At 52.6% G+C, this 10673-nt stretch overlaps 1 protein-coding gene across 1 annotated transcript in view; it reads right to left on the bottom strand.

Annotated features, from left to right (window-relative positions):
- The window catches only part of MYO1D (myosin ID), a 359584-nt gene continuing 349583 nt past the window's right edge, over positions 673-10673 (bottom strand). The window contains exon 22 of the mRNA XM_018064241.1: positions 673-2799. Within this exon, the coding sequence (XP_017919730.1) occupies positions 2643-2799 (157 nt within the window). The 3' untranslated portion in view covers positions 673-2642. The remainder of the gene's footprint in view (positions 2800-10673) is intronic.

The following is a 10673-nucleotide window of genomic DNA, read 5'->3' as shown; positions in this document are numbered from 1 at the left end:
CCACCAGCCTGGGCCTTGGAGACCTGGTGTCTTGGCCTCAGTCCTCCCCGGGCTCTGCGCCCGGCGGGCTGGAGCTGCCCTGGGCCTTGGGGGCACCTGTTCAGGTTGTGCCTTTGAAGCTGGCAGCCTTTCGATTGGGGTGCCTTCTTTGTCTTCTGAGTCAGAAGCTGTCATTGCGTGCTCCAGCCAGTGACTGGGGGTCGGGAGCATCCTCTGGCTGCAGCACCCCGGGGTGCTGGGGTTGCCCCATCCCCCTTCAGGGCCTTGCTTGCCGGCAGCTCACCCATTCCAAACAGAGGGCCCAGGGAGGGGCTGACCAGCCAGCCGCGGTGCACTCAGGCCTATCCCTGAGCTGCAGCCCTGGGCCTCCAGGCCTTGCCTTTATTCTTTGCGCTTTTGGGTGCTTTGATTGCAGTAAAGGTGAAAGCAATGCGCTTTCAGTGTGCAGGCCTCAAAATAGTGGTTGACACCACCACCTGGCCCCCTCCTGGCTCCTCCTCCCCACAGCTGTCTTCTATTTAATATTTTTCATCAAAAGCCCCAGGCCAACTATCCTCCATTTTTCCCTTACTTGTGCTTAATGCTCTTTTCAGCCTCCAGGATAACAATTGACTTTCTACATGCCCAAATTTCACCATTTTAGATAGTTTTCAACTCAATAAGCAGGATACCTTTAAGAGTAAGATTTAATGCTTTTATTGCTCTTGATAAATCAAAATATGCTTTAGAAATAAAGTTAATTTAATGGAAAATAGGAATATACGCACCAAACCATAAAACCACATTTAACTAAATCACAAGAAAACACTTCATTGCATTACAATCACTGTGTCCCCCCTGCTTTGCCTTCGGCGCCGTGATCACACCCGAAATTCTTTCCCTCAGTGGCCACACACGCTGACTTCTTGCAGGACATCATGAAAAAGTGCTTGTGGATGGTGCTAGTATGCCGGCCCTCAGCCGGGAGGCGCTGCACTCAAGGGCCAGAGGCCACACCCAAAGTGGGGAGGTGGGACTCCGGAACCCCCCTCCTCTCCAGCCTCCGAAAGGCACTCGTTTGGCATGTTCTATTTTGGTGTGTCTAAAACATAACGTTTGCATGTATCTAGTAAAGCAACAAGTTTGGGGCAGTAAGTGGAAAGGAGAGGCGACGTTCCAGTTAAGGAGGACCGACAGCGTCAAGGTAGTTGGCAAAGCTGTGGGTGTTGCTGAACGGGGCCCTGTGCGGGTCGCTGACCAGGCCTGGAGGATGAGATTGGGTTTCGGAGACCAGGATGGCAGCAGGGCTCTTGTGCTGTGGATGGTATGGGGTGTGCATGTGCTCAGAGCCCGGGGGGCGGCGGCGGGCCCTGGGTGTGCCGGGCGGGGCTGAGGTGATGGGGTGGGGGTGGAGGAGGAGCGTGGAGGGGGGCGTTGGGGGGAGCCCCAGGGGTGAAACAGTGAAGAAAAGCCAGGATGTCCTTCTCGGACACCCTGCCTGGCTCCGCCTGGGGCGTGGGCCCACTCTCAGCGCCCCCTTAACCACATGGGGTGCCTGAGTCTGGACTCTCTTGAAGGGTCCAGGCTGGGAGGCCCGGGCTGCCCAGGGGAGTGCAGCATGGTCCCGGGGCGTCTGGAGCACAGGTGCACTCTGCAGGGCAAGGGCTGGCAGGGTGGCCGCTCTCCTGGCCTGGGTGGGCATCCTGGCCTGGCCTGCAGCGCCAGGACCCCCGCTCCCTTTCCTATCGCTCCCCTTCCCCAGGTTCCTGTGGGCCCCGACCCACCCGCCCCTGGCCTGGTTCTCCACATGAGTGTGAGGCAGAAGTGTTGGAGAGGGAAAACTTCCAGACCCCCTAGTGCTCCCCTTTTATTCCATTTCATTAGTGTTCCTGACACCAGCGTGGCACAGCAGACATGGTATCTGGTTAGTAACCCTGCTCCTAACTGCAGAAATAACTGTAAGACAATCACGGCCTAGGCTGCGTGGCTAAGTAAGACGATTCTTGGAGCATTCCCCAAGCCATGCTCTCTGGGCAGAGGGTCAAGGGGCTGGGGGCTGGCTCCGAGCGGGACAGACTGCCCACTGGGCAAGGTGGTTCCTTTGGCCAGGGGCTCCTGGGTTGAGGGGCTGGCTCTCCAGGTGAACCTGCTCACCTGGTGGTCTTGGCAGGCTGCTGGGCAAAGGGGGTCCACGGGGAGCTCTGAGAAGCTCCCTGAACCAGGGCGTGGGGTTGCCATCCCCTTGGGGAGGAGGGGGCAGCTGGGCCCAGAGAGGGCAGGGCTACCTCCCCATAGCCGCTCCCAACTCCAGAGGCTTGGCTTTGGTTGGAAACGACATGCAGGCCCCCCCAGCCCTCCCCAGGCAGGGCCAGTCGCCAGTCACAGGGCCAGGCAGGCAGATCTGACCTGGCATGGGGGTGGCCCTCACTGACCAGAGCGGAGCTGTTCTGGAGGGGCTGCTGCAGGCTGGGCAGGACACAGGGTCTTTGATTTGTTGAGGGGGCCATGGACAGTCGGGATAGAGGAAGACAGAGATCAAAGGCAGAAGCCGGGCTGGACCTCGGGGAGGAGCCGCAGGGGAGGCAGGGGGCCCCTCCCAGCCTGGACCCTGGCGAGTGGGCGTCTAGCGGCGGCTGGGCGGGCAGCCCCCATCTCCCTGCGCCTCAATTGCCAGGCACGCTGAGGATGAAGCCCGAGCGATTCTTGGTGAAGTCAGGCTGCGGCTGGTTGAGCCGTGTCTCTACGGAGACCGTGCACTTCTTCCCGTGCAGGCTGCACTGGACGGGGTTGGTGACGTTGACTTGAAGGTGGCGCTTCTCACTGGAAGAATCAAGAAGAAGACGGGCAGTTAGCAGGCGGCAAGGGGTTGGGGGGAGTCCCCCGGGCTGGGCACAGAGAGGGTGAGGATGGGAGAGATGGTGCTTGGCTATAGGCCCAAACCAAAGTCATAGGCGAGCCAGGGCCCAGCTCCCGAGAACCCACATGTGGGGCAGGACAGAGCACGGAGCTGCAGCGGAGCCGTGGCCACCATCCTCGGGCCTGAGGCCAAGGACCAGGGCCTGGGCTTTAGATGTCATCTGGGGGATGTGGCGGCAAGGGCTCTGATGTGATCATCAGCTTTCTCTGATGGCAAGAGAGAGCCCCAGGGGTGCTGCGTCCAGGGGTAAATGGAGGCTCTTCCTTACCCATGGTCCCTGACAAGAGAAATGCCTTCCGTGAGTCCTGGCTCAGCCCTGCCTGTCGTGGGTCCAGCTGTGAGAACCAGCCTGATGCCAGTGGCCCTGGGGTTGGGGGTGCTGCCCCCACATGGGGCGGCTCTGTGGTTGGCAATGTGGCAGGGAGGGTGAGTAGCGCTTCTGCCCATACGGCTGGCAGTTTGTGCGTGGTGCCCAGCCGGGGTGCCAGGCGGGGAGGCTGTGCGCCTGCTAGGTAGAAGCAGTGCCCGTCCTCCGGCGCCTTGAGACGCACCAAGTGCACTTCAGATGCCGCCCGCGTCAGAGCTGGGAGACCTGGCGGCCAGTCTGGTCTCACCCTGTGCCTTGTGCCTCGCTGGCTTTCTCAGCGCCAGGAGGTCTGGACGGGCTGGCCTGGCTCCCTGTGCCGGGACTGCCTTCGATTCCCCCAGGGCGCTCTTGGGTGCGGTCAGGCTGGGCTCCCTGGGCGGCTGCTGCTCCTGGCGTTGGACAGGGGATGCCAAGGGTCCACCCGGATGGGAGGCCAGGCCGAGGCTGGCCCAGGGGAGAAGGAGGCGCTTTCCAGGCGCTGCCTGGCCTGGGTGACACCATCTCTCAGACCCTTTACTCCATAGGAAGAGTACCCGTGGGCAGTGGTGTGCTCAGCCTGAGTGCCCGGAACACCAGGCTGGCCTTTGCTGGAGCAGTGAGTGGGCAGCTGTGGCCGTGTCCTTAGGGGCTTTCCACATGGCTGTTTCCTACCAGCTTTCTTGTTCGATGTGTTGTTGAAGCAGAAAATGGACACAGGAAGAGACCCATTGTTCTCTCTCATGGGCATTAGGTATCTGCTGCTTAATGTCTCGTCCGCTGCAGCTAAAACCTTGGCTTAGATGGCTATTTTTGACCAGGCTTGGGCATAAAAATAGCAGAGTCCATTGGAGGCAGTGACTCGGGCACCTCTTCATTCCTGCGGGAGCCAGGGTGCTGTGCCTGTGGTCTTGGTGAGGGGTCCTTGGACCCTCCGGACCAAGCACTGCAGCCCTGCTTGCCGCTGGAGATGCCCTGAGTCCCTGCCTGTCTTTGTAGGGCTGCTGTGGGGTTTGGGCAGAAGAGAGGGGGTTGAGTAGTTACATGTGTTGAGGGCAGGAAGAAGAACCAGCGTTCTGGTCTGAAGAGCTAGGCAGCTAAGCAACCCCTGGCTGATGCCATCCACACTCCCATCAACAGACAGCAAAGTACAGAATTACCCACGACCCAGCAATTCCACTTCTGGATATATACCCCAAAGAAGTGAAACAGGCGCTCAAACAAAAACTTGTACAGGAATGTTTATAGCAGCATTATTTACAGTAATGCAGAATAAACTTTGTGTATAATTCATCCATTTATGATACAAAAAAAACACCTCTTCAGATAGTGGGCACAGAGAGAACACACTTCAATATAATAAAGGCCACATATATGGCAAACCCACAACTAACATCATGCTCAGTGGTGAAAAGCTGAAAGCACATTCTCTAAGATCAGGAACAGGTGTCCACTCTGGACACTTATTCAACATGGTTTTGAAAGTCCTAGCCACGGCAATTACAGAAGAATGACCATACTGCCCAAGGCAATCTACACACTCAGTACAATCCCAGTCAAATTACCAATGGCATTTTTCACAGAACTAGAACAAGAATTTTTAAAATTTGGGTTTCCCTGTGGCTCAGCAGTAAAGAATTCACCTGCAGTGCGGGAGATGTGGGTTCAGTCCCCAGGCCAGGAAGATCCCTTGGAGGAGGGAATGGCAACTCACTCTAGTATTCTTCCCTGGAAAGTGCCATGGACAGAGGAACCTGGTGGACTACAGTCCATGGGGTTGCACAGTTGGACGCAACTGAGCACTCAAAAAATTTTTTTTTGAAAATACATATGGAAACACAAACCCCCCTGAAAAACCAAAACGATCCTGAGAAAGAAGAATGGAGCTGGAGGAATAGCCCTCCTTGACCTCAGACTATACTACAAAGCTACAGTAATCAAAACAACATGGCACTGGCATAAAAACATGCATATAGATCAATGGAGCAGGAGAGAAAGCCCAGAAACAGACCCACACACTTATGGTCAATTAATCCATGACAAAGGAGGTAAGGATTCAATGGAGAAGAGACAGTCTCTCTGATAAGCGCTGGAAAAACTGGACAGTAAAAGAATGAAATTAGAACACAACACTTATATACGAAAATAAACTCAAAATGAATTAAAGACGTAAATGTAGCACCAGATACTATAAAACTCCTAACATATGCCTAGGAGTGGGATTTTAGGGTCATAGGGTAACTCTTTGGTTCTTAAAGGAACCTCTACTGTCCTTTATAGCAGCTATACCAATTTACAGTCCCACCAAGAGTGTAGGAGGGTTTCTTTTTCTCCACACCCTCTCCAGCATTTAATATTTGTAGATTTTTTTGAAGATGGCTATTCTGACTGGTGTGAAGGGATACCTCATTGTAGTTTTGATTTGCATTTCTCTAAAAATTAGCAACACTGAGCATCTTTTCATGTGCCTTTTGGCCATCTGTATGTCTTCTTTGAAGAAATGTCTATTGAGGCCTTCTGCCCATTTTTGATTGGGTTGTTTATTTTGATATTAAGCTCTAGGAGCTGTTTGTATATTTTTGAAATTAATCCCTTTTCAGTAGCATTGTTTGCAGATATTTTCCCCCTTTCTATAGGCTCTTTCCTTTTTGTCTATGGTTTCCTTTGGTTTTCCTGAAAGCAAAAGCTTTCAGGTTTAATTAGGTCCCATTTGTTTATTTTTGTTTTTATTTCCATTGGGAGACAGATCCTAAAAGGTACTGCTACAATTTAGGCCCAAGAGTGTTCTGCCTATGTTTTCCTCTAGGAGTTTTATAGCATCATCCCACTCCTGGATATATATCTGGAAAACACCATAATTAAAAAACATACATGTGCCTCAGTTCACTGCAGCACTGTTCACACGGAAGCAAACTGAATTTCCATTGCCAGATGAATGGATAAATAAGATGTGGTATATATACACCATGGAATATTAGCCATAAAAAAGAACGGAGTGACGCCACTTGCAGCAATATGGATGGATGTAGAGATTAGCATACTGAGTGAAGTCAGTCAGAGAAAGACAAATATCTCACTCGTGTATGTCATCCAAAACTTGGCACAAAGTTTAAAATCTTATTTACAAAACAGAAATTGACGTACAGACACAGAAAACAAACTTATGGTTCCCAAAGGGGACAGAGGGGAGGGAGAGAGATAAATTAGAAGATTAGTATATACACACTACTATACATAAATTAAATAAACAGCAAGGACCTCCTATATAGCACAGGGAGCTATATTCAATATCTTATAGTAAACTATGATGGAAAAGAATTGAAAAATAATATATACATGTGACTGAGTCACTTTGCTGTTCACTTGAAACTGACATAACATTGTAAATTAGCTATACTTCAAGAATTAAAAGGTAGAAATAACCCAAACATCTATCAGCTGATGAAGGGACAAACACATGTGGTCCAATGAAATATTATTTAGCCACAGAAAGAATGAAGCAATGATGCCTGCTACACCATGGATAAACCTTGTTAAGCTGGACAGAAAAAGCTACGCGTTATATAATTCCCCTCATATGAAAGGTCCAGAATAAGCAAATTCATAGCGACGGAAAACAGAGGAGTTGGGGTGTTTCCTTTGATGAAAACATTCTGGAACTAGTCAGTGGTGATGGGTGTACAACCCTGAATGTACTAATTGTGACTAATGGTAAATTTTAAGTTAGGGGTATTTTACCACAATTTTTTTTTTAAGTGGGTTGATCTAAAGGAAATGTAAGAACCTGCCCTCAAACCATGTTTTTTTCTCAGCATTTTAAGTTCAAACCAGTATGGGTTTAAGGCCAGCGGGGGGTTTCTTGTGCTTATCTTGAAGACAGACCAGCGCAGGAGGGTACAAAAGGGAGATAAGGGAGTGGATTCTCTGCAGGTGTCAAGTGACATCTTCTGTGGAGCTTCACCACACTGGAAATCTTCGTGGAACCAGCGGATCGTCCTTAGTTTTTAAAGAAAAGAGAGCAGATTTTATAGCTGCTGATGACAGCTGTGATGGAGGCTGCTGGCTGTGAGGGGGAGGGGCTTTCCTCCCCATCTTCTGTTACCGGATTTAATGGCTCAGCAAACTGTGGAATTCGGGGACTTTCATCTCGTTTCATCTGTTCCAAGCCATCATTGCAGACAAATGGCCTTGATCAAGTTACTTTGCTTCCGTTTCCTCCAGTCCTGTGCTCATCAGAGAAATCCATGGGTCAACACAAAACAGGATCCGCGGGCATCCCTTGCAGCCGTGTGCTGAAAAGTCCTGCATTAAGCGTGGCAGCGCCAGTGTCTCCAGGGGCCGAGCCAGCCCAGAACTCGTCCCCTGCTGTCCAGACCCCTGCTCCGCAGCAGCCTGGGACTGGAGCCACCTTCTCTCTCTCTCTTTTAAATTTATCTATTTTGTCTGTGCTAGGTCTTCGTTGCTGTGAGAGGGCTTTCTCTAGTTGTGGTGGGTGGGGAAGCTACTCTCCAGCTGGGGGGTGTGGGCTTCTCATCGTGGTGGCCGCTCTTCTTGCAGAGCACGGGCTTTGGTAGCCGTGGTGCAAAGTCTTAGTTGTCCCTCAGCATGTGAAATCTTCCTGGACCAACCAGGGATCAAACCCACGTCCCCTGCATTGGCAGGTGGATTCTTATCCACTGGACCAGCAGGGAAGCCCCGCCCTCTGTTCCTGACTGGGTTCCCTGCTGGAGCTCTAACTCGTGCACTTGAAAGGGAACTGGGATGCGAGTGAGGGGAAGTGCAGTGGGCTGATGCATGGATCCTCTGGGGGAGCGGCCAGCAGTTCAGAGACTTCGGGGCTAACGCAATGATCTCTGTGTTTGGTCACAGGATGTGGTGGGAGGAAGCCTGCCTTGCACCAAGCACAGGCAGGTCATAAAGAGAAGCTTTTCGCAGCGGTGAGGCAGGTAGTGTTTCACAATAAACCTTAGATTCACCAGGACAGGCCGCCCTCCCCCTGGATGCCTCCAGGGCACAGTGCAGGGTCTCCAGCTCCCAGGGAGGGCACTGGCCCACTTGTGTCTGCAGCTGGTTGCTACATGTTTTGCTTCCTGCAAGAAGGAAGTCCTTTGACATGAGTCCTTCTGCTCATGTCAAACCGCAGAGGGCTGCTCTTTCAAAATCCTGCTGTAGGAAACGCTACTTCTGTTTTTGTCAGGGTCGAATAGACACTTTCACCACGGTCCCTCCTCGAGCAAGTCTGAGAATCCAAGCGCCCGTGCAGTCTTGAGTGGGGGTGTCACACCTCCTGGCCTGCTGGGTCCTCTCTGGGTTTGTGGCTGGTGAGGGATGGGGGGTGACACCATTTTAAAAAGCTTTTTCCTTTTTTTTTTTTTTAAACTTATTTGGCTACATTGGGTCTCAGTTGCAGCACATGGACTCTGTAGTTACTCCGAGGCTTGCAGGATCTTATTTTCCTGACCAGGGATGGAACCTGCGTCCCCTGAAATGCAAGGCCGATTCTTAGCCACTGGACCACCAGGGAAGTCTGGTGACACCACTGGGACTAAGTCACTAATGGTTCTGGGCAGGCAGCATGTCCTGAGGACCCCATGCATTTGCCTCTCCCGGTCTGGTGGGCAGAACCCCTGTGGCCCTGACGCCTCCCCTCCAGGCAGGGACACCCTCCCCCAGGGCTCTCCTCTCTCAGCCCCATCACCCATCTCTCCCCCACCCACTCTCCTCCTCTTGGTGGAGATTTACCAAGCACCCACGATGGGCTGGGCTCCGTCCAGAGAAAGAGAACATGAAGAGGGTAGGATGCAGCCCTGACTTCAAGGCACCCATTCTTCTTTTTCTCCTGTATGTGTGTGTGTGTGGTCGCTCAGTCATGCCCGACTCTTTGTGACCCTTTGGACTGTAGCCCGCCAGTATAGCCAGTTAACACTGTTGTAATGGTTTTAGGTTGACAGCAAACGAACCCGGTCATACATATACCTGTTTCCATTCTCCCCCAAACTCCCCTCCCAATCAAGCGGCCAGGTAACACTGAACAGAACTCCCTGGGCTGCACGGTAGGTCCTTGTTAAGGCGCCCGGTCTTGACAGGAAGCTGGGCAAGCGTGAATGGCCCGAGATACACACAGGGGCCACCTGAGCGTGGGTGGCTGGCCTGGGATGCCAGAGGGGATGACGTCAGACAGACGCCTCGAGAAGCAGCAGGAATCGTGCAGAATTGCCTCCTCGCCCCCTAGATATGTTTATCTTTGGTCCTTTTCATTCTATACATTCTCCCCCAGTGCCTTGCTTCCCTGGTGGCTCAGTGGTAAAGAATCCGCCTGCCAATGCAGGAGACCTGGGTTCGATCCCTGGGTCAGGAAGAGCCCCTGGAGAAGGAAATGGCAACCCACTCCAGTATTCTTGCCTGGAAAGTCCCATGGGCAGAGGAGCCTGGCAGGCTACAGTCTACAGGGTTGCAGAGAGTTGGACACGACTGAGTGAGTGAGCACGCACACCTCCTCTCCTCCAGGGTGTCACCCATAACTGTGGTTTCAATGACAATTACCCAATCAGTGCCCCCTGTCTCAGCCAGGGGCCCAAGCACATAGGTGCAGCCACCAACTAGACAAATCCCCTGGATGTGCCGCAGACAGCTGAGCCTGTCTGTGTCCAACACTGAGCTCATCCTCTTGGCCCCTTCCCCAAACTGCTTCCCTCCTCCTGTTGAGCCTGTCACAGGGAGACGTGTCATCATCCATCCATCACAAGGGCCAGGAAGCCCGGCTCAGCCTGGGTCCCTACTCCGCCCATATCATTACCGAGTTCTCCTTTATTTCACTTTCTTGGTCTCTCTCCACTGCCACCCTTACTGCCGAGAACCCCAGCCCCCTTTTCCTACTTATGAACACAGCCACCTAACCCAGTCTTCTGTCTTCGGTTTGCCCTGCACTCTACTTCAAACATGTCCTCCTCGTTGTCATCAGAGAGATATTTAAAGGCACTAAAAGATGCTGTCATTCTGCTGCTAAAAACCTCTTCAGTCACTCCCCAGTGCTTTCCAGAACCACCTGCCTCCCACTCCCCACCCCCAGATTGAGCTGGGTGCCCCCTGTTCTCTCGAAGCCCCGAGCAGGCAATGGTGCTGCTTCCAACAGCGTAATTGGAGCCGACAAGCTCTGCCCACTGTGTACAAATGTCTTCAATGAGAACACGATTCCCCAGGAAGAATATTTAAAATCAAAGTAGACGTTGCAGGCCAGGAAGGGTGACCCTCCAGGGTCAGGAAGAAGGACGGGATGGGATGTCAGCAGACGCTAAGACAAGGACATGCAGGCACCAGGGCTGAGGTCAGTGTGAGGCTGCCGGTCACCAGGAGCCCGCCTCCCAGCATGACAGAGAGGCACAGAGCCACGGTGTGAGAAGGTACACACAAAGAGGGTTTTCCAGTAAAAAAGGA

Source organism: Capra hircus, chromosome 19, assembly GCF_001704415.2.
Source record: "Capra hircus breed San Clemente chromosome 19, ASM170441v1, whole genome shotgun sequence".
In the NCBI taxonomy this organism is placed as follows: domain Eukaryota; kingdom Metazoa; phylum Chordata; class Mammalia; order Artiodactyla; family Bovidae; genus Capra; species Capra hircus.
The sequence above is the reverse complement of the archived record's forward strand: the minus strand, read 5'-3'. Positions and strand labels throughout refer to the sequence as shown.